This window comes from Emydura macquarii, unplaced genomic scaffold (genome assembly GCF_026122565.2).
Source record: "Emydura macquarii macquarii isolate MOO-44397 ecotype Brisbane River unplaced genomic scaffold, CSIRO-AGI_Emac_v2 contig_1348, whole genome shotgun sequence".
Classification (NCBI taxonomy): Eukaryota; Metazoa; Chordata; order Testudines; family Chelidae; genus Emydura; species Emydura macquarii.
Window position 1 is genome coordinate 1,348,927 of NW_027131485.1, and position 23,676 is coordinate 1,372,602.

The window sequence follows — 23,676 nt, forward strand, 5'->3', positions numbered from 1 at the left end:
TTTCTGCTGTTTAACAGAGAACTCAGAGGAGTGTCCATCAGACCTTATAGTATACTGAAATAGTGAATAATAATTCATAATACATACTTTGCACATGTATGGCATTCCATTCCAGGATCTCAAAGCACTTTACAAACACCAATCAATTAAGCCTCCCAGCCCAAGGTGAAATAGTGGATTATTGCTATCTCTACTTGACAGATGTAGAAACAGAGGCCCTGAATGGTTAAGGGGCATACCCAAGGTTGCACAGTAAGTTAGTGGCAGAACCAGGAACAGCATCTAGGCATCCTGACTCCATTGTCCTGTGCTTTAGCCACACAAAGATCCTTCATAATTTACCTCCCCTTTGAAACTGCATGAAGCCATAAAGATGACATTTCCTTAGATGCTAGTGCTGAATGCCCTGCAGGTGGCACAGCAGGTGGGGAGAGAAGCTACTATACTCACATTTGGGAAATGAAGGCAACATTTATTCAGCGGACTGGCCTCTGTCATTTTATTTGCAATGTGAAGAAAACAACAGGGACAAGAAAGGAAAAAACCACTAACTGTAAGTCTAGTACTGATTTACAAAACGCATGTCCCTCCAAGAAACCAGGGGGAGAACTGCTGGAAAGACGGGCTTCTTTTTTAAGAAGAAAAACACATGGTCTTTGTTTACTTCCAACCCTGCTCATAACAAAGTCTCTGCCAGCCGCCAAACCTTTTTCAAGCGCCTCAGATCTGAACTGCTCTGCACGTGGCCAAGTGCTGAGAACACCTCTGGCTGCTTCTACTGCCAAACATCTGCTCAACTGAGCAGCATTCCAGACATGCTTCACCTTTTCCAGCTCCAAAGCAACGTGTATAAACCACAGAAAAGAGGGCAAGGACAACTTCAAAAGAGTCTGCAATTTCCTTTAATAATTAAATAGCCCCCCACATGTATGGGTGGTTTCTACATATAAGAGAGGATGTGCCAAGTGCGGAATCCCAGATGGGAGACTCCATGATGCAGTCTCCTGGACTAAGAATGCTGATGGACGTATGGGGTTTCCTTTTCTTTTGCATGTTATTAACAAAAGAGCACAGTGCAGAAAAAAACCTGTAGGGATGATGTGGGGGAAAGCACCAAGCAGTGTGCACAGCCTCCCCTTCTGCTTCCCGGCCTCAGAGCACACTGGCTAAAATGGATCTTAAGAAAAACCCTCCTTCCTTTCCAATACCCCTGTAGTCCTGGTCCCTTTAAAATAGACAGAACCTTGCGCTCCCTGGTGATTTTATTTTGATCTCGGCAGGTGCCTCAAGTTTGTGATTGGCTGTTTCTTCGGCTGGCTGCTGGTACCATCTGCAGGCCCTAAGTGCGAAGGAAGATTGAGATCTTTTTTTTATCAAATTCTCATATTACAGAAGTGTGTTTGGCACCAGGCACGCTCAGCATTGGTCAGAGCTGGAAAGAGATGTAGGGAGTTCTGGGGCCAGATGGAAAGCCAGCTTTTCATTCATTTCCTGAAGCGCTTGAGAGAATCTTAGTGCAATGCATTGAACAGCAGGAGGACATTGTCACACAGCTAGTTCATATTACAGTTGTACTTCCTATACGGATTAGACTGGGATTATGATCACATCTGAAAATGTTCTCTCCTCCTAAGGAGTTAGTTTTGGCCAAAAGAGAGGTGGAATGTAACCAACGTGTTTGGAATGTTGTGAGTCACCTGTTGAAGCGTGTGGCTTAAAGTTTGGCTATAAGAAACATACCCACAGAATCTCTTCTCCAAGCAAGCAGCTTGTGTGGCATCTACAACTCATTCAATTAGGACGACTACAGAGCAAGCGCCGTAAGAAAGAATTTAACAGCAGAACATTGACGTTTTCCATACTGACCTTTGACCCGCTTTCGTAGGACCTGCCCTCTGGTCTGATCTGCGTTGCTCTGCTGAATGATGCATGGAGGGGTGTTGCGTATCTCCAGCACCTGTAATGGATTTTCTTCTTGAGAGTGAGAGAGAGAGAGAGACAGAGACCTTTACTGTAAACAGTGGGAAAGGAATACAGCTTATGTAGCAAGCAAAGACAATTCAGTATAGGATTCACTAATGGACCAGCTGAACTAAATGGAAGGGCTGCAAATGAAATGTTACCAGTATCTATCTTTGGAAAACTAACTTAAAAAGGAAAGAATTTAGCACTGGTGGAAGGAACCAGAATGAGGAGTGAGACTTTGAAAGTCTCATAAGGGATCTAACTGATTCCAGTTCGAATTTAATGGGAATTGGGCATCCAGTTCCCCTAACCAGTTTTGAAAATCCCACCCCAAAGTCCTTTGTGATCAGGCACAGATCAGGTGTTGAGCCAACCCAGTGGTAGTCCGAGCACAACGTGCCTCAATCTTGAGCTGGAGTGACTGGCCCTAGGGCTGCGAGGTGGTTATGCACCCCGTTCATTCCGTCCTTGGCCTCTTTACTGAGCCGGAAATGAAGGCCAGCCAGTTCTAGTTGTGGACATCTGTCTGCTGGGCACTGGAAAGAAATCAATAACTTGTTTCATAAATGACACTGAACAGAAGTGAGATGATAACTTGTGGTCACTACAGTATGGGGACATATTTGAGCCAGCGACTTCAAGAGGAAATGCTTCGGAAATCCCATTACGAGCCATCAAGTCTACCTGAAACACAATTTTTGTGCTCCTTAAATACGTTCATTTTCAGCGTAAAGCTCTGCTGTGGCTTGTTTCTCAAAGACTAAACCACATGTTGCAGCCATACAGATATGGAGTCCCATCAGGAACTTTGGGTCCTACCTGAATGGTGACTGATGGGGAATTTGAGCTTTGTGGCAGCAGGAGTGGCATGGGATAGGTTGCTCATGACCTTCAATGGCTGGAAGAGGTTAGCTCGGGGCAGCTGGTCCTCAGAAACATTGTCCATATCGTGGCTGGAGGGAGACCGAGGCTTTGCTTTCGAGAGCTGAAAGACACCATCAAGGATGCTGTTGATGTAAACCTCACCGTTCATGAGGCTCCATTCTCTGACCGTGAGTCACGTTACACCAAAACAGGTTCCCTCACTCCCTTGTCAGTCTCTGGCTCAGGCAGCCCTTTGGGAAGGGTAGATATGGTGTGGGGGATGTGTGACCTGTCGGTGCGAGTCATTCAAAACATTAGCTGTGTTACAGCTCAGTGCTCTCTCCATCCATGAGCATTGCCTTACCCTCTGGCACAACTGTATGCAGCCTGTTTCCCCACCCACCTATGTCAGCTGCTGCACCCATCCCCATTGGCTTCCTTTCACTGCTGCCCTCACAACCACCCCAGCTAAGTACTCCACCTGGTCCCCACCTGTTGACCTACCAGAAGGAAACATACAAAGACTCTACCCTTTGGGAGGCTGGTTCAAGGGAGCGAGATCTTTTCTTCCTGGCTTTCCTCTCTGCTGACTTCTCTCGCTCTCCTTCCTTCTTCAGTTCTCTCCTGGCTATGTCGTGCAGCTGCTCCTTTCTCTGGGGTGCTGCTGGGAGGTTCTCGATACTCACGGTGTCTTTCACATTTGGCTCTGGAGTGAAGGTGGACTGCAGACATTTCGGCTCCAACGCATCGTCCTCAAAGAAATATCCTGAGGTGAGCCCGCTCCCATGGTCTCTGTGTTGGGCTCTGGAACGCCGGCTGGCTGCAATGCGGGCGATCCTTTTGGTGCTAACAGCAATCTCCGTCAAAGCTTCCAGGCTCAGTGGGGTAACAGAGATCTCTGCAGCTGACTTTCTCCTATTTAAGTCCAGGGAGGTGGGGGAATATAGCTTGGAGGTCATCTTTCTTACAGCAGCACCAGCCAGTTTCTGCTAGAAATCACAGCAGTGGAATCAGACAACTCAGGATTTACTTTTTACTTAAAACTTAAGGTGTTTTTCATCTTCCAAGCATGTTGCAAACAATCAATCAATCATGACAACACTCCAAAGAAGTTGGTAGATGTCACTATATCCATTTTTGCCGATGGGGAAACTGAGGTAGAGTGTGTAAGGGAATTTCCCAAGGTTACAAAAAGAGTCAGCTTTCGGATTGGTCCTGTGCTCAGGCATTAGACCATATCATAGTCTCTCCCAAGTGTCCACAAATTAGCCCCAAAGGAATCGTGTGATTAGATTCTTAAAAGCATTTTACAAGGCCCCATTAAATGAGATGGCTCCAGAAAGTACCAAACTATCCAGCTTCAGTCTCTCTGGGAAACAACCAACATTCGTGGTCTAAGCATTGCAATGTCAACACAAATGTCAGAGGAGCTTGACATCAGGGCGAGAGTCACTTCACCATCTTCCTCCCTCCAGATAGACACATTTAGAAATGTTACTCTGTGCCTTCGATGCGCTGAGTAGAAAATACATTGGTCCAGGGGAACTGGCTTTTGCTCTAGAGGTAAGTGGCATACCACTTCCCTGTTCCATAATTTATATTCTATCTGTCAAGGTATTCATATGACTCACCTCACAACAGTACCCAGGCATCTCACAAACATTCATTTATCCTTCCCACCCGTGTGCTTGGAATTACTACTATCCCTGTTGTACAGATGGACAACTGGGGCCTGTAAAGATCAGGTGATTTGCCTACGTCTATGGTAGAAGTGGGAGTAGAACCCATGGCTCTTGAGTCCCAGACTATGCCTTATTCCTCTGGGAATGGAATGTATTGCACATGGATATTTATCTTCCTCATCTAGAAAACTAGTCTCAGACTCCTCACTACATCATACAACTTGCAGCCATGATGGGTCTGACTGGTACATGCACCCTGTTCTTGCCGGAGGAAAGTGTTCTCTGTGGCGGCTAGACCTTGAACTCTGTGCCTACCAGTACTGACCTGATGCAGTGGGGTTCTTGGCAAGCGAAAGAAAGTAGGGCTGAGATGGCTATCTGGATTCCTCAGTTTCCTAGCAGGTGTTGTTTTAGATGATCTGTAGCTGTCACTGTGAGAAACAAAGAGAGGCATGAATAGATTGAACTTCATGCATAAGAGAGAGGCACTTGGTCATTTAGAGAGAGGGAAAGTGAAAAGCCAGTCAGTCCTTCTGGAATGTTTGGAGACACCTGTTTGGATTAACCTCTCCAAAATGTAGGGGAAACCAGGACTGATTTAAAAGCAGGAGTGGTGGGGGGGAAAATCCAAGGTGAAAGGAGAACTTCAGAACTCAGGGAAACAGAGGGGATCCCCGATTCCTCTTAAAAAGAGCTTCGTTAATATACATTGGTTAAATTCCTGCACACTGATTAGTTCAGAACAGAATCCCCTCCTCCACTGCACCCATTCACTCCTTAGAGAAGGTTCCTACTTCACAGAGCTACCTGGCAATTGCATAATACAGCAGGGGCCTTCGTTCCTATCGGCTCCCTTTTCTGGGAGTTCCTCTCTGGGAACACGGTCACTCATTTGGGGATCTGGTTTCTAGGAACCTAGTCTGGGTTGGGTCTCAGGTTGGAGAGACTTTTATGGGGCCTCTGCATGGTTAGGTGATGTTTGCCTTAGTATGTATGTTGCTGCAACGGTTCAGTTTCCCTTTTCCTCTCCTCTGCCCAGTCCCCATAGAAAGTTCAATGCAGTCAGCCAGCTGTTTGTACCGTCTGTGGAGTTGCCTCTCATTCCTGTTTTATTCTGTCACTGGTTTGATCTCCACACAATAAATTGCAATTTTATATTTTCCGTGTCAGATGATGCCTCCTTGGGCCTCATCCCGCTCATCCTGAAATCAATAGAGAATTTGCCACTGACTTCATTGGGATCAGGATCAGGCCCTCGTGTAACATCTGTGTTCTTGAACCAATAAAGAACTGAATTGGGTGGGGTGGAGGCAGAGGTCTGCTAAAGGCCCACAAGATTTTTCACCGGTATGCTTAGCAATCTGCATGTTTTGAAAGTCCAGGGCGAGGGCAGGACATGAAAAGGTTGCAGAGTTCAAACCGATACAGAACTGTTGTGGCACAGGAGATTCGCATACCTAAACATGTGGCAGATTGATACCTCTTTCAACCCACCGATAACAGCGGAACGTTGCCGCTTTGGCCACATTCAGAATGAAACCCCAGTCTCTCCACAAACCAACTCAGAAAAGATAAGGGGCAAGTTATAGGGTATAAAATGAAAGTATCAACAGCCCCCTAGCCACAGCAGCACAGATAATTAGCTGCTGAGCTGCAAGGCCCGGGAGAATGGGGCTGAGGATGGACACGTGGACAGAACCCCAAGGAAGGATGGAAAAGTATTCATGTTACCTGTCTGACTCCAAGACGATGGACGGAAGCTCAAACTTTGCTCCATAAGGAAGACCCTTCCTGTTGCCAGATAGCTCTTTCCTGTCCTCTTCTTTGTTTAGGTCCAGCTGCGGAGCTACATTCAAAGCAGAGCCACCCTGGGGTCACAGGAAAAAGGGAGGTTGGTGGGATTGTAGGCAGACACAGCACCGACTTTTTCAGTACAACCCCCCCTCTCTACTCAGTCAGCTTCTTTAAACACAGATCTCCTAATGCAATAGAGCCACCTGCCCTCTCTCCTGAATCCCTCATTACCTCCTGTATTTTGTTTTCAGTTGGAGACACAGCTTTGGTCTGGCACTAAAGGAACAAAGAGAAAAATGTGAAAGCGAGGGGCACACAAGAGGATTTCCCCACTTCACCTGCTTTTGTAAACCCTCCAGCCCACAAACATAAAGGGCTTTGGTTTGGTTGGTTTCCCACAGCTTCCCAACACACACAGAGTTACTGATGGAGCCTTTGCAGAACAGCTAGCCTCCTAATCACGTGCAGAGAAGTTGGCTGAGGAAACGTGTAGTTTCCTTCTCCAGGATTCAAATCCGCAACCTGCCATCGCCCATCAACATTACTGAGAGTGTCTGGAATAATTCTGGTTCCTGTATATCACTGTGCCTGACAGCTACTTTATTATTCAGAGTGAAAACTAATTCTGTGTCAGGGTTATTAATGACGAATCATAATAAATGAGAGGAGCTGCCGCTGGGGATTCCCACCTGTTATTACAAGACATTCAGAAGTTGGCAATAAAATACCGTCCTCAGAAAAAATACTCACAAAATCTGCAAAATGAACAGAGACTGGCAATGTATTCTCTTTCCCTCTGACCAGGAGTTCCCAGTGTCTGCAATGCTGGCTCTGCTTTAGGCTACCAGGAAGCCTTCAGAGACAATGAACACTTTCGGCTATCAAGAGAAGTGGGTTTACCCACAGTGACTCTGGGTCTCCAAAGGTATTGTCGTCACAGAGCTCCCTTGTAGGAGTTGCGTGCTTGGACGCAGAATCTTCTTAGCTGTAGTTGTTAGTCTGGGGGCATACACATCCCTTAAACCCAACACGATAGAGACCGAGGGGAAAACTTGCCCCTTCCAACCATCCCCTTGGTTCCTCTCTACCTCCAGAAGCCCAAGGCCTTAAGCTCTGAGTCAAACAAGGGTCTCTCCACAAAACAAGACTATCTTCACCTAAATAACACCCGAAGAGGGGCTGAACAGGGCCATCTGCTGAAGGATGACTGACCTATTATCCTCCCCAAATCAGCAGGTGACGTGGTATTGAGACCCCAATCCAGAAAAGCACTTCAGCAAGGCACTGAATGGAATTTGCTGCGAGTGTGATGGGTTCAGCTCTGCCTTACCCTCAGCGAGCTGGACATCACAGAGTGAAGCTGGAGCAGGCGGGTCAGGGTCCCCTCCTCTAGCTCACGGAAGTACAGTTGATACAGCGTCCCCAGCGTCTCTGGGACGGGGATGTTATGGCCTGGAGTGGGGGATGGGAAGGGAGAACGTTGGGGATCACTGCAAAAGGAACAGCTGGCCTGATTTTTCAAAGATGCTGAGCACCCACAGCTTATGTCAAAGACGAGGGAGGACAGTACAGAATTTGGCCCAGGATGCCTGAGCAGGAAGGGCTCTAGATGGAATTATTTTGGACGTCCTCCATTTGGCAGAAGAGGAGCAGGGCTGGAATTTTACCTTTTATCAGCATTTGCTGCTGCTGAATGATTTCCTCACAGAGCAGCCTGTGCTGCTGGTGCCGCTGGATGACAAAATCCTTCTGGCACAGGAGGTTCTCCTTGTCCAAGACATTCGCCTGCAACTCCGTGTTCCCCACCTCCAGCTCGTGAGCCTGGCAGAGCAGCCTCAGCACCTCTCGCTGGTCCTCACTGGTGATTTGTTTGGGCAACAGCTTCTCCATCTGGGAGGCTTTTTTCTTGGCATTTGCTAAGCGCTGCTCCAGCTCGGACTGAAAAGGAAAATGAGGGTTTGCATGCGCCAGCAGGTCTATACTGAGTTTTGGTAATGTTTGTTTATTAAAGGCTCGAGATACAGCTCAGCTATCTGATCAGGGGCAGCTATCTGCAACAAGAGATTATACTTCCATCTTCCTGGGGAATGTGCGCAGTTTGTTTAGCAATGATCATTCGTATTCTGGTAGTGCCCACGATGTGGCTAGGCAGTGCCCAAACACCCAAGAGGAGACAGCCTCTGGCCTGAAGAACTTAGAAATGTGAAATGCTATCTAAGCATAAAGAATTACTGGAATGCCATGCAAATACTGGCTAATCAATCCACATAGCCCCCCTGTGGAGGAGGTACAGAAATATTATTATCCTGGGGAAAAGGAGATAGAGAGAGTTTGTGACTTGCCGAAGTAAGAAGAAATCAGTGGCAGAAGCAGGATTAGAACTCAGGAGTTCCTAGCACCTAGCCCCCTGGCTGCATATTTAAGTTCCAGTAAACACCCCTGCATGACCATCTCAACTACTGGTGTGATAGTTTCCCAAAGCAACACTCTTCAGTGACTCAACAAATATCCCTCTGCCTGCCAGGGGGAAATCCAGGTACAGTCTCTTCCCCTTGCTTTTATCACAGTAAGTGCAGCAGCATCCCAAAAGCCTGTGTTATGACAGAGCTATCTGTACCGACACCATATTGTCACCCTCTTAGCCTCAACCTGCAGACAGGACTGCCAACATCCATCAGTAGGGTTATATGCTGAGTGGCCAAAGGAAACCTCTGCACAGAACTGACAGCTCGTGTGCATTTTCCATGTCCTCTTTCAGGTCCTCTAGTGTCTAAAGTGCTGGCTCTCCCTCCATGGGATGCCCCACTACTGCTGACTGCTGCTGCTGACATCACACCTACCCTGGGACTCTGGCTGGAGCATGAAATTAGGCTATGGAGTGGTCAGATAAGTGCTTTATACTCATTCTCACCTTTAAAGTTGCTGTTTTTTGCTGCTCTGTCAACAGCATGTTGATTTCCTCTCTTGCTACGGTGACTTCATGAGGTTCAGGGGAATCTGCCCCCTCCACTTCTCTGTCAGCCTCTTCCATGTTTTCATCTTCCTTCCTGTTCACCAGCCTGTCATGACACTTCTGAGCACGTTGAGTCTTCTCGCGTTCCCAGCTGCCAGCAAAAATACAAGAGTGAAAATCATTAACCTCCTGGGACCCAGCAACAGTTACTCAAACACTAGTTAGCCAGTGACCTCTGCCATATTTGCCCAGTCTTTTGGGACTTTCCCCATTTCTTCTTGCATGGGAACAGCAGAACTAACTACGCTAATCCTGACAGCAAAGTGGTCGAGCACATCACCTATAGCAGCCTGCAAACAACTTCCTAATTTCTGGGTGGATACAGAGTCTCCAGGGAGATGTTTAAACTGCAAGGGAGCACTGCCTCTTCCATCACTACAAGTTGCTGCAGCAGCAGCTATAGAGAGAGAGATTTATTGGACATATGTAAATAATGGAGGTTGTTTTATCTGAAACTTACCTGAATTTTATAGTGCTAATCAAATTGACAGAGATAACAAATAAGCACTGTACTCAGAATTTACCACGGCTCACAGTTTGTGCATTAGCAAAGATTGGTTTAGCTCTATTTACAATGGGAATGTGTACAGTATGCAGTACTGAGAGTGGAGGAAACACAGCTTAAGCACAAGGCGAGGTACCCCAGCGTTGAGGATGTTAAGGCCGACAATTAAAATTCATGTCCAGGGTAGAGATCAGACACCAGCTTTTCTTGTGGGGTGCCTACCAGTTGTGGCTCTAAACTTTATGCTGGAGAAAACTGGCAGACCCGTCTGCTCAAGGCAGTATCATTACTTGGTATCGATGTTTTGATCACATGCAGCCTCTATGAATGAAAAACAATTCTAACTCCTTGCTTACATTTCACAAGGGTGGTTAAAAGCCACAGAGCTTCCCATTCTGGAGATCCAGTGCCTCTGGAAAGACACCACGTTAAGTTTCTATATATTAATGTTGCAACTGTAACTGGTAACTGCAGTGTGTTGAAACTTGACCTCAACAGTGCTATTTCACTCCCAGCAGAAGCACTAGGAACGATCTGGTACTAGCCTTCTGATGGCAGGATGCCCGCGCTGTCAGAGGGCAGCACCTCCAATTAAATCACTATGCCCCTATTAGATTATTCTGCCCAGCAGTATGAGGCTCTCCTGCCTCGAGACCATGTTGAACTACCTTGGATGTTTTCTGCATTTTAGAAAAATCTTGCTTTCAAAGAAACTCAGATACAGATTTATATATTTTTAAAGGAGACTCTTCCCCCTGAAGAACCCTGAAATGTCATAGCCACCAAATTATTGCCCCGCTGCACCCCGCCACAAACACCTTGGGGAATGAACATATGCAGGATACGCAGGGAACAGCTGACTTCTTGCTTGATAGGGGACACTGCTTACAGGCTCCATCTTCTACTGTACCAACCCCGTGCTGCAGTAGGAATTGAGGGCACTTTGCTGGAGATGCTTATGTCCGGGCATAATCAGGCTCAAAGGTTGCTTTCTCCTTGTTGGTCCAATCTCTCTTGTGCACAGACTTATTCTAACCACTAGAACAGCTGCCAAAGGGACAGTTATGTGAGCTGTTCTGTATTCACATGTATGAGACTAGTATGTGACATGTAGTGAACCAAGAAACCAGATCTGAAACCCTCCATTTCTTACTGAAAACTTAGGATATGTCTACACTGCAGCTGGGAGGCAGGACTGCAGCATGCATAGACATCCCTGAGCTAGCTTTGATCCAGCTAGCATGCTAAAAATAGCAACGTAGCTGTGGTGGCACAGGTGACGGCACAGGCCCCCTGCCTGAGTATGTACCCAGGGACCCAGGCAGGATTGTACTCGGGTGGCTAACTCATACCGCCGACAGTACACTGCTGTTTTTAACAAGCTAGATTGATCAAAGCTAGTTCGGGTAAGCCTGCAGGTGCTGCCGTCACCCCTCCCCACTGCTGTGTAGACACATCCTAAGTGCCTTCGGCAGGGAGCTGCAGCTCCATGACATTAGGGTTCCTCAGAGCGATGGCAGGGGTCTGCATATTAATTAACTTCTGCTCATCAGTAAGTGCCCAGCTCTGCAGTGGTTGTACTCACTCTCCAATCGTTAGCAAATGCCTGGAGGTATCAATGTGTAGTTCAGTGTTCGTGTTCTCCAGCTCCATGAGGCTGCGTCGCATCTCCAATTGTTCCTTGAAAGCCCTGATCAGCTGCTCCCGTAGCTTGTTCATCTCTTGCCGGCTGTCTGCTTCCGAATCCTGATGGGTCTCCACTGTGGGAGAAAACAATAGCTCTCCTGTTTCCAATCTCCAGCATCTCAGAGTATCCCCATGGGACTGATAAGCCCAGAAGAGATCCCTTGGGGGTAGTCACCCATTCCATATTTGATGAGACATTCTTGAGATGAACCTTTGTTACTCTGCAATCCATTGGATCAGTGGTCGTGTTGTACTTTGAAGCCAATGGAACTACTATTTTTAAGCATGTACTTAAGTGATATGTTGTATCATAGCCAGTCAGCACTAAATAGTTTTCATCAGTGCTGCTTGGGAGGGAGTGGTAAGAAAGCTGCATTGCAGGGGCAAATTTACCTAACTCTCAGGAAGGGAAAATCAGAATCTGCTGCATTGCTTTCCCCTTTCTTGCTACCAGAAAGCTGTTTTCTCTGAAAATGGGCCAAGGTATTTGTGGCTGAGATCCACTGGTCTTTGGGGAAGGCTTGTCTATCAGACACCTTTACTATTTTCTGTTGTTGGAAGGAACATTCCCCACGGCGAGATCAATTGAAAAGTTATTCTGGAAACCAATTACTGCAGGAATTGAAACAAAGCTCTCTGGCCTGACACAGCTAGTATCAGAGTCTGGAAATGCATAGGCAGCAAAATAATAATAATTACACAATAATCATTTGCCCTTATATACAGACTGTCCAGACTGTCATCACAGGACCTCAAAGCATTTTTCAAAGACACACAAACCTCATTTCACAGTTCAGGAAACTGAGACACAAAGAGGTTAAATGTCTGCCCAGCAAGTTAGTTGTAAAGCAAGTTGGTAGTAAAAATTGTAATGGAATCCAGGTTTCCTGACTCCTAGTTCTCTGCTCTGACCACTAGACACTGCTGCCTCTTCTAGCTTTTTAAAAGCACCACATGTCAGCTTTGTAAATGTAAAGAAGAGACAAGGGAAAAGACTTGAAGAAGCCTCTGAAAAGGAGACAAATGTATTTGTCTCCAACTCAGATGTGATAAAGGGAGACTAGAGGGAGAGTATGATAAACCCATAGTAACGTAACTGTATAAAAATGGTTTGCTACAAATATATGATCAGCAGCTGGAGAAGCTAGAGCCCATCTACAGAAAGCCTTTAAAGGACACGTGAAAGGGACACTATGGAGGGTGTCTGATAATCAGTCTGATAAACAAGATGATTACAAAGAGGCCCAATAGACAGAAATGGAACCTTGATGAGAGCAGCATCTGCTCCCAGCTCTACCTGGTACATCTCCGATGTCAGAGCTGCTTGCATTCTTCTCCTTATCCTGACTTTCAATCTTTGCCTTCAGACCCTCAATCTCCCTGCGGAGATCGGAAATGATGCTGGTGTACTGTGCAATGTGATAGGAGACATTCCGCAGGTTGCGTTTTACCTGGTGGGTGAGAACACACACCGTCATAACCTCACGACCCACCTTGTCGCTTTGTAGCACAATGGCTGTAAAATGAAACACCTTCCTACGAGAGGAGCCCTAGATCACAGAAAGGGATCCAGTTACCCTCAGTCTATGGGATAATTGTTTGAAGATCACTGTCTAGTTACCTTCACTCTGCAGGCCTTTCCTTCTGCCACACTTCCATTTTCACTGTCTCCATTGACTCCTTTCTGCTTGTTCATTGCCATCCTGCCCTACGCTCACTTCTTTCTGCTATCCTCTTTGCCATTATGGTATGTACCCACTGCTCCTTGACATACCCATTGCTGTCTTCCTTCCATCACACCCTGTATGTTGCCCTCTCCCTTTCCATTATGCCTACTTCCCTATCCTTTCAGCCACCATGTTACTAACTCCATGCCTCACCGTTACGCCCTCTACCCACTGCTTTCTTCTGTGTTCTTCACCTTCTCTTTTTCATCATGACCTTTCAGCCAGTCTGCCTTTCTTCTCTCCCATCAAGCCCTTTCAACACGCACGCTGAGCACACCACTTGCCCTTTCTTTCCCCTATCGTTCACTTTGTATCCTCCTTTTCCCCCCATCATATCTTCCTTTTCCCTGGCACGCTTTTAGTCTACAAAATTTAGCTCTTGGGTTGCCTGCTTGCTTACCCTCGTCTTGATGTTTTTCGCTCGATAAGCATAGATCAAGGTTGTTCGAGATTCTTCAAAGTAGATGCTGGCAGGACTGATGTGGGCAATCATAACTGTCCTGCTGTTCCCGTCGAGTGAGTCCTTGAGGAATGGAACATTTCCATTGCTTAGTTTTAAAAAAATAGAGGCATGGCATGTTTGAAAGATACAGGAAAGACACACTAAGTGAAAACATGCAGATCTTAAAGAAATACTGACTAAAATGTTCTTTTAGATTCCAAAGGAGGATACTGACTAAGGGCTATAGGTAGAACTGGTCAAAAAATTGTCACTGAAACTTTTTTCCCAACAAAAAGCAGCTTTTTTGACTAATTGGGAATTTTTGCTGGAAAATTTCTGTTTCCATCAAAATACCAAAAATGTTCGACATTTTTTATTTAAAAAGTCTATTCAGTTTTTTAAATGAAAATTTTTGTTTGTTTGATTTTTCAGCATTTTGGTTGAAAAATATATTTAAATACACACACATTTGTAGCACTAGGGTCGACACCAAGTCCTTGGGCTGAGGTTCACACCCAAAGTAATGAAAGCACACTGGGATCCACAAACAAATACAACAAATGGCCATGGGTACTCATGACATCTTTGAAGTTCCCCATCTTGCCAATAACAGTGCACTAGAGCTGCCATCTCAGTTTCGTCCTGTTTAGCACAGTCCAGTATTTCCAAGCCTTGACCTTAGTTTTTGTGGCAATGTGTTCCCAATAAATTACTGAGTGGGTTTGAAATCCCACACAAGATCCTGGAGTGATTTCCTAAACTTGGGAAGGATAAATGGGTGAAGACATGAAGATCAGCTCTCAAGTGCCACCTGATTTATGCACCAATACAAGCCAGCAACGTGTCGATTCCCTTCCTAACCAGTTGCATACTGTACCTTCAACAAGCGTGTGAGTTTGCTGTCTCGGAAGTTGACATACTGGGTCCGACTTCCCCCCTTCTCACTCAAGGCACTGATGCAGTTCCCCAGAGCTAGCAGTGAACGGTTGATATGGGCTCCCTCCTTCATTCTCTTGCCCCGGTTCTGAGTCTGCTTGGAGAGGGAGAAATGGATTCACCCATGCAACATTAACATCAGGATTTGCATTTCAGAGCGTTAGCTTCTCTCACAAATCTATGTGGAAAGGAGGACCAGTCAGCTCTGACATAAGTGAGCTCAGCATCCATTGAAATCCCACAACAGAACTGAATTTGGACCAGGGGCTCCATTAGATGTTTCGGAGAAAACTAAAAATCACCCTCTCATGACTTGTTTTGTGCAAATGGAGTTGCAGAACATAGATCTAACATCTTTCTGTGGAAATGTCTTTCCAACCATTTATTCCAAAATTGGTCTCCTCAACTGGCAATCATTTCTGTGTATCTCTGCTGACATATAATAAAAATGCCTAGCTCTCATTTAATATTTTTCATCAGTAGATCTCAAAGCACTTTACAGCAGAGGTCAGCATCACAATACCCATTTTTCAGACGCAGAAACTAAAGCACAGAGAGGTGAAGTGACTTGCCCAAGGTCACCCAGCAGCCCAGTGGGTGAGCCAGGAATAGAACTAAGGTATCCTGAGTCCAAGTCTAGTGCTCTGATGCTATTCAGCCATCTGCTTCTCCCACCCTTCTTGTCATCAACCCTCCCACTGATTTGTCAATTCTTCCTCCAGCCAGGAGGAGTCCAAGCCATGACCTGATTACTGCACATAGTCCCTGGAGTCTTAAGACAGAATCAGTGCATGACCAGCCTCATCGAACATTTGCAGGGTGAAGACAAAACTAACCATTTGTAGATTTTTACTGCTGATTAATTCAAAGATTTATATTAATCTTTCAGGAAGTTGCAGGCAAATGCCATGGTGTGTCATGTGTTTTGTATATCCTGCCAATTGCACGGCTTGTTATAGGTGTAGTTATTTTCTATTTCAAAATGTCATGTGCATTTATATGTATGTTTAAGGAATTCCTTGGGCTCCTGGCAAATTGTCACGGTGGCCTTTAGTACTGCAAAGTATCAGTACTTTGCTCTTGCCACTGATCTAGTCATCTCTCCTTCCATATCTCCTTCCATCCATCTAAATATCACTTATCCCCATCAAGTGGTAATGAAGAGTTCCAAGACGTGGCGGTCTAAGCCTTCAGTTCTCCTGCCTACTTATCCAGCTGTTTCCCATAAAGTCCCCTATTCAATCAATACATTTTTACTTTCCCTTTTGACATCCATCTACCCTTTCTGAACCCTTTGCCTCAAAGTCCATCCATCCTTTCAGACAGACAGCACACCAGTCTTGTGTATCCATCGTTTCAGTCTGCTAGCATCTGTCCAGCTATGCAGAACTCAACAGGTCTATCCTTACAATAATTCATTGTCTTCTATCCTCTTTTCTATCTTCTCTTCCTTCCTGCAATCCAGTGATCCATGTATCTTCTATTCATTCTGGCTTCCACCTATCCAACCTTCCATCCCTTTGTCCTTCCAGCTACTCTTTTCCATACTCTCTTCATCAATGACATTAATCTACCATTCCTCCTCTTTCCAAACAGCTGCCACTTTCTTATCATTTTCAGATTCTCAAGTTTTGCAGTGAATCATGCACTAAGATGAAACATTCTGGCTCTGATCTCTTGCATTTCTTATCTGTATTTCCTCTATGTCATCCATGAAAAAATATTCCCAACTGTCTTCATAAGGGCCTACAACTTCAACAACACACAAAGAGACAAAGTTTAAACACACTTAGCTAACTCCTGCACTAAAAAATACATGGCCCACATCAACTGAATTGAAATGTTGGATCCTCAATGTTTTTAGAATGTCCAACACTCATGCAGTAATGTTTTCCAGGACAGTAAAACACACTCTCACGCACAGTGTGTGTTAGCTCTTTCATATCATAACTTTCATTTCATTTCACGACATGCCAAAGGATTACAAATTGTCTTGTGAATGGCTGCTGACTACAAGTTGTACCTGAGCTGCTCTTTCAGACCCGGCCAAGTCAACCATGAAAAGCTTTCCAACTCGCACTTCCTCATTAATGTCCTTCACCCGACTCTTCTGTTTCACTGTCACCTGCAGGACTGCATGCGAGCGGGAAGATGTCTTGTTGGCAGCGGTGGGTTCCTGTGTGCGTTCTTTGTTTCCTTTTGTTAACAGCTGCATGATCTAAATAATGCAGAAAAATATGCAGCTGTGTAAATATCTGCTCAGGTAACAGTACAGTGCTCTCCTTCAATGACAGCCTTCTAGAGGCGTGACGATGAATAAGCAAATAAGATAAATCTTCCTACATTGCCAGCATTGGACCATGTTCTGGGTGTTGATGGAAGTTTTGCTTTTGACCTCATTGGGATCACGATCTGGCCCATTGATTAATAATTGTATAATTATTGGGGCTCAACTTTAGTTGGCTTTACAATGGGCTGGCATACATTCTCCTGGATGTATTGTGCCTTGGCAAGTTATCCCACGTCCAATGCAAAACAACATTGCAATAAAGTACAACAACATGATGTTTCCTACCCTGGTAGAATGGCATAACCTTAGCAAAACTGCAAATCAAAAGGCTAAGGCCCAGCATTACTTGCCTTCCAGTACACATCAATGCATTACAAAGCACGTTTCCATTATCTCCTTGTTATCTACAAACAATTTTGTGGAGAGTGCTTGTGAACTAAAGTCCTGGCATTCCTATCCTTCCCAAAAACTGGCAGTCACTTACAGTATGTTGACACAGCAACTGGACACCCGTGGCTGGCCTGTGACAGCTGACTCAGGTTCATGCGGCTTGGGCTGCAGAGCTGTTGCATTGCAGTGTAGACTTCTGGGCTGGGGCTGGAGCCTGGGCTCTAAGACCCTGTGGAGTGGGAGGGTCCCAGAGTTTGGGCACCATTCCGAGTCCAGAAGTCTACTCACCAATGAAACAGCCCCACAGCCCAAGCCCCATGAGCCTGAGTTGGCTGGCACGAGCCAGCCGTGGGTTTTTTTTTTTCCTGTACTTTTAGCCTACTACTGACCCATATAGCTGATCTTTACTGCTTAGCTATGGATTTCATCCTGGTTTCTACTATTCTTGTGCCTGCCTGATTAATCCTGTCCAAACAACTCACTTCATTAAGTAAGTCCCAATAGGATCCTATTACATGAGATGTCTTACACCGAAGAAGGCTGTGAGAGGTGAGAGCCTCTTAAAACATCACTATTCTAATCACCGAATACCTCCCTCCCCATGGAATCTCCCTCAGATTTACCTCCTGCGCATTTGTAGTGCAGACTTCAGTAATTCCTGCTATCTGGATGCTACCCCTAGCATCCTCTCTGAGGTCTAGGAATCCAGAGGGTGGATTCAGAAGGTCACGGATCACTTCATTATAAATCTGAAGGTGGAAGAGAAAGGCAAAGGAAATGTGTGTGTTATTATTGACCTAAGGACAAAGCAGTATAAAGCAGTGTTTCTCAACCTTTTAAGTAGCAAGTACCCCCTAACTTCTGAACATTTTAATAAGTACCCCAACACTCAATTTTCCATGGGATTTTATATTTACAGACTAATGTGAGCCATATGTTGGAAGAAGGGCGGAGTATATAAGGCCGTGATATGACAGATGTCAGATCTAGTGTGGGTAGGGTTATCACCTTTACACCAGGGGTGCACAACTCAAGTATGTACCTGGGCTAGAGGTGATGTTGGCCAAAGCTAGGAGGCTCTGAGCGGCATGCCAATGCTGGGGAATATAAAGCGCGGGGTCAAATATTTTGCCATAGATTTGAGAGGAGAAAGGGGTGAGAGAGAGACCGGGAAGGACGAGAGAGAGATAGACAGGAAAAGAGTTTCCCAGCTGGGAGCTGTGACCAGGCGGGAAGCGGGCAGCTGCCATGCTCCTTCCCAAAAAGCCGGCAGCTACTGCCTGCCTCCCAGCTGGGACCGGGCGGGAAGCGGGGGGCTGCAGCCTGGCTTCCCGGGACTGTAGCAGCTGCCACCTGCCTCCCAGCTGGGAGCTGTGACAGGGTGGGAAGCGGGCAGCTGCAGCTTGGCTTTCTGGAACTATAACAGCTGCCGCCTGCCTCCCAGCTGGGAGTTGTGACTGGTCGGGAAAGCAGGGGGCTGCTGCCCACCTTCCCCAGAAGCCGAGGGCTGCCACATGCCTCCCAGCTGGGAGGCGGGCTGGGTGGGAAGCGGGCTGGCTTTCCCAGAAGTCGGCAGCTGCCGCTCACCTCCCCTTCACTCTATTTTTCCCCGGGTACCCCCTGCCTGTGTCTCACGTACCCCCAGGGGTACGCATACCACAGGTTGAGAAACTATGGTATAAAGGACGGTGTGTTATTTAAAATATATTGCGCACTGCATTGGCTTGGTAATTTTTGTATTTCTGAGGAGAGGAGAGGCTAGCTGAGCCCCACTCCAGTGCATGGGTGATACAGGAGAAAAGAGAGATGACATGAATGGATGATTCAGTAAGCCACTCAAATGCCTGTTACCACTGAGAGGTGTCACAGAAACAACCGCAGATATACCACTTTTGCTTTATACTTTTGTTACAGGGAGTATGACCCAAAAAGCCCGGCCTTCTTTATCACCTCCTTTATGCTATTTTAAATTATACACATGGTGAGTGCATTGAAAACGCATTTGTCGCTGTCCCCAACATGAGTCAGCAGCAGGGAATGAGCCTGGGATTATCAGCACAGGCCTTTTAGCACTTGAGCTAAAGGCGTAACTATTAGCTGGTAAAAGTAGTAGGTTCTTATCCTTTATGTGAACCAGCCTCTCCAGGGAGAAATGTCACATTCAGCCACATACCCAAAAAAAAAAAAAAAGGAGCAAGAATTCGAGACCCAACGTAAGAGTCACCATATGGCAATGATGCAGGAACACTGGGTGTAGACTCCCAGGTTCTAAGGTGATAGCTTCTCCCAGCAGGCATGTCTTAGTCTCTAAGTTTTCCTTTTAAAGCATCTTCTACACAGAATTTGTCCATCTGACAAAACAAAGACACCTCACCTCTAGGTACGACATAGAGACAGTGTAATCCATGTTGTCACTGGTTGCCTCAAGGGCCCCGAAGAGGTCATTTAGGGTGCGGATGTAGATCCCAGGCTCACAGTCCGTCCCTAGCATAGTGTAGGTTTTCCCTGCCCCTGTTAAAGATACAGGGAAGAGCAGCACAGATCAATTTCCAGAGAAAAATTATCTTCTATTATTATCCATGACAGACTCCATCTGCAGCTGGATCTGGCTTTCTGTGATCATCACAAGAATCAGCTTTGCACAGAGAGGCCCTTCTTTCTCCCACCCTTTTTAAAGGACAGCTTTCTCTCCAACGAACTGCACACTAGTTAAGTCTATTTTCAAAGTTAGTACACCTTTGTTGTTGCTTTAACTTTTAAACTAAAGATTCACATCTCACAGCCAGAATGGCATTTTTACTACTTTGGTCTTGGCTCTAAAATGATCAGTGAATTGGACTTGCTACTTCAGATCAAGCCCCTGTAGTTGTAGTTCCCCCACCCTGGCTCCAAATCCCCTCCCTGAAATTGTAGTGCCCCCTGTGGTAAAATATTTTATTCGTGTTACCTGTTGGGCCATATGCAAAAACAGTTGCATTGTATCCAGAAATGACTCCTTCTACCAAGTTTTTAGTTGTGGACACGTACACCTCCTCCTAGTCACAGTCAGAAACAGCATAGGTTTTAGGTCAGGCGTAACAATATTTCCCAGCCAACACAAATACCCAGTATCTAAACTTATCGCAACATTCCTCTCTTGTTCTCCATGGTTTACTCAGCACGTTCATTTTCTCTTTACAAATTCAGTGGGCTCCAAAACCATTTCTGGCTTCACGGCACAAAAAGAATTTTGCCAAATCATCAAAACCACTAACAAGGTAGAGGGACTGCTGAACTACCTAAAGATGCATGTGACACATCAGGGTCCAAAAATAAACTAACTCGAATTTGATTATTTTCTTAGATTTTGAATTGGGAACATTTCATCTGGAGTCTTTGCAGCAGTTGAACAAAGACGAAAATACTGTTTGTGATCATGTCCTCGCTGTTGCCGTCCATGCTTCAGTGGACTCTGTTATGTTCATGGCATTCACACAGAGAAGTTAGATAAAAACATAAATATTCTTGCTGGAATGTTGTAATGTAACCCTACTTTATTTCTTAGAATTCAGAACACACAAGAAGTTGACAGCATTAACATTACCACAGATGTTACATACCACAGAATAGAGGACACACACACACACACACACACACACACACTGCATTCTCTCTCTCACACATACACATATATGCATAAATATAAAAATTAAAATATCATATAAAGGAATATTCTGTGGGGAAGTATAAAGGGTCTGTCACCATTTATCTGAGATGGTTGCATTACTCAAAAGAAGTGAGGCCATGTATCACACCATCACGAATGTGCCAAATACGACATGACACACTGTTATGTACATGTTAAATATGTTAAGGGAAAATTATTTATAAAAATGTACTGAAGCTATTTCTTGTATCCCTCTGCCTGTAAAGCCAGGCATCTCAGCAGGAATTGGCCGTGCAAGACTCAGAAAGAGATAAATGTAAAATCCTCAAAAAATGACCTAACATCGTTTTGCTTTACCTAAATATTGCTGCTTTAAAGTCCAATACCTCAGGCTCTTCCAGGGCTAGAAGCAGGGGCTATGTCCAACTGGAAAGCTGGAATTTCCCCCTCCCAATGTTATAAAGCTCCCATTCTCTCATTTCTCTCCCCACGGGATGGTGAGCCAGTGGAATTTAATGCAGTGACAACTTTAGTTTAAAGCTGCTTCTGGCCAAGGACTGAATCTTGTCCATCCTGGACTTCAGACAGAGGTAATATCCCACATGCAGGGGAAATCCTTCTCTGGCAGGTTGTTCTAAAAGGAACGAAGATGGACTCCAACAGAGCCAGGACTGTTTATACCAGCTGTGGATCTCCCCGGAAGTGTCTGTTTGAAGCTGCTAACGGGTTTGGAATGTTAAAATAAGTCCCAGGGAGATGGGTGGACAGGCATTGCAGTCATAGACCTGTGATACATTGCACCAGGCATGTCACCTCACACACACATGTAGTATTCTCAAGGGGCTGTCAGTCTGGAATGAGCTATCCGAAGATAGACAAGTAAGCCAGACCCTGCAGTCTTCAGAACATGCTGTGACCAAAGCCTTCCAAGGCATATCATGTGCCAAGGACACACTAACTGGGGCGGGATTAAAGAAATACTCTAGAAGACTTCCTAGAACATCCACTGTGCAGTCAATTCTGGACAACATATTATGGAGCTTAAATACTTGTTGGTTGCTTAGCAGATATGATGATAACAGACACTACAGTAAATCCATAGATAAATAAATTGTGATGTCTTGATGTCACTGCGATAGACATGTTAGACATTTGCAGACAGGCAGGACAAATAACTTCCCTAGAGTGAACTATTTCATACATTAATCAGTTTCTCAGATCATCTGATCCCTTCTACTGCAGCACCAGCTGTGTGCATCAGTCCTGCCTAACTGAAGGAACAAGCCTCTTTTACAGAGGCTTGTCCATAAAACACAAGAGAGAATGATGAGAGAAGCACACACAATAGAAGGACCCAAACTAAGGTAATGATGACCTCATTCACCAGAGGTCCCAGGAGTCCTGGCTCTCAGCTCCAGAACTTTGCTCAGTTGAGTTGCAGAGCTGGGTGATGCTGTCCCTAGGGAGGGAGAGATAAAGAGCAGGTTGTATGCTGCAGATCACAGTACAGAGAAGAGAGACTTTGCAGCCTGACTCTCCTTAGCGCTACCGCCTTTTCACTGGACACCAAGTGGATTCTGGGATGTGCAGTATTATGGTCAAACCAAACATCCATGGAAAGGAAAGATTCCTACTCGTAAACCACACCACAAACCTATCGGAAAGGGAGGGAATGTTACCTGGGTTGCTTTGTGATCAAAAACTACATCAAATATGAATGTCTTCTCTCGAGATCGATTGGCTCGCAATATGTCATCTGGATCTTCACTGGGGTCCATCAAAACAACCACCTGTTACAAAATAAAGATGGAGAGAAAATCTTTACATCCTTAATTGCATCTGTAACGTAAACCAAATGGAAGCTGCAATCAAGAAAAGCCAGTGGTTCTAACAGCTATCTTAGGATCTTTCTATAGTGTCAATCACTAGTATTTATAAACCACCAGAGGAGAGATGCATTATGTGAAAAAACACACACACATGCCTAATACCAAGTCTGAGATGTTTTGGGACTAATTTAGTCACACTGAAGTGGGGTGACCAGACAGCCCAATAAAATTGGGACTGTCCCGATATTTAACCCTTTGTCCCACGTCCCAATTGATGTACGATCGGGATGCTGTTTGTCCTGATATTCAGGTAAAAATTCAGTTCCTAGCTGCTGCAGGGGGACCTAGACCTCCCAGCCACGGGCAGCCCCACAGCTCTGAGCCCCCACAGCGGCAGGGAGTTCCAGATTCCCCCCTGCGGTGGCTGGGAGCTCCGGTCCCCACCCCCACGTATCCTGATATTTTACTGTTGCAATCTGGTCACCCTACACTGAAGCCCTACAGGTTATTTGATCACCAGCTGAGGTCACATGGGTAACTAGCCATTATTGCAGAAGACCACCCCCTAGTGTGAATAAGAGGAGAATTGGCCCCTTCCATTTTTATTTTTAGGCAACAGGCTGGGAATTGTAACATTCCCAACTGACAAGGGAACCAGAAAATAAACAAATTAAGTTCACTGGGAGCAAAAATGCATGAGAAAATCCCCCAAAACCTTTCCTATGTAGGGATCAGTGGAAGTACCACCTCTGCTCAAGTCCAGAAACTTGCTCCTTTTGTGACTTTTGTTAAAAAAAAAAAAAAAAAAAAGAGGGTGGGGGGAAAGGAGAGAGAAAAGAAATATTTTATGGCAGGTTAGAAAACAGGTTTTGTTTCTCCTGACTCCCTTGGGCCAATTTTGCTCACT

The 23,676-nt window shown here is 45.5% G+C and overlaps 1 protein-coding gene across 1 annotated transcript in view; it reads right to left on the reverse strand.

Annotated features, from left to right (window-relative positions):
• Positions 1-884: 884 nt before the first annotated feature.
• LOC137155271 (kinesin-like protein KIF19) overlaps positions 885-23,676 on the reverse strand; it is a 29,305-nt gene continuing 6,513 nt past the window's right edge. Inside the window, exons 3-20 of the mRNA XM_067551475.1 lie at positions 22,620-22,730; positions 20,242-20,329; positions 19,669-19,805; positions 17,918-18,043; positions 16,638-16,832; positions 13,637-13,759; positions 12,807-12,960; positions 11,409-11,583; positions 9,217-9,409; positions 7,973-8,243; positions 7,636-7,757; positions 6,537-6,581; positions 6,243-6,379; positions 4,837-4,942; positions 3,360-3,818; positions 2,785-2,950; positions 1,867-1,974; positions 885-1,339 (exon numbers count right to left, since the gene is read on the reverse strand). Of these exons, the coding sequence (XP_067407576.1) occupies positions 1,263-1,339; positions 1,867-1,974; positions 2,785-2,950; positions 3,360-3,818; positions 4,837-4,942; positions 6,243-6,379; positions 6,537-6,581; positions 7,636-7,757; positions 7,973-8,243; positions 9,217-9,409; positions 11,409-11,583; positions 12,807-12,960; positions 13,637-13,759; positions 16,638-16,832; positions 17,918-18,043; positions 19,669-19,805; positions 20,242-20,329; positions 22,620-22,730 (2,793 nt within the window). The 3' untranslated portion in view covers positions 885-1,262. The remainder of the gene's footprint in view (positions 1,340-1,866; positions 1,975-2,784; positions 2,951-3,359; positions 3,819-4,836; positions 4,943-6,242; positions 6,380-6,536; positions 6,582-7,635; positions 7,758-7,972; positions 8,244-9,216; positions 9,410-11,408; positions 11,584-12,806; positions 12,961-13,636; positions 13,760-16,637; positions 16,833-17,917; positions 18,044-19,668; positions 19,806-20,241; positions 20,330-22,619; positions 22,731-23,676) is intronic.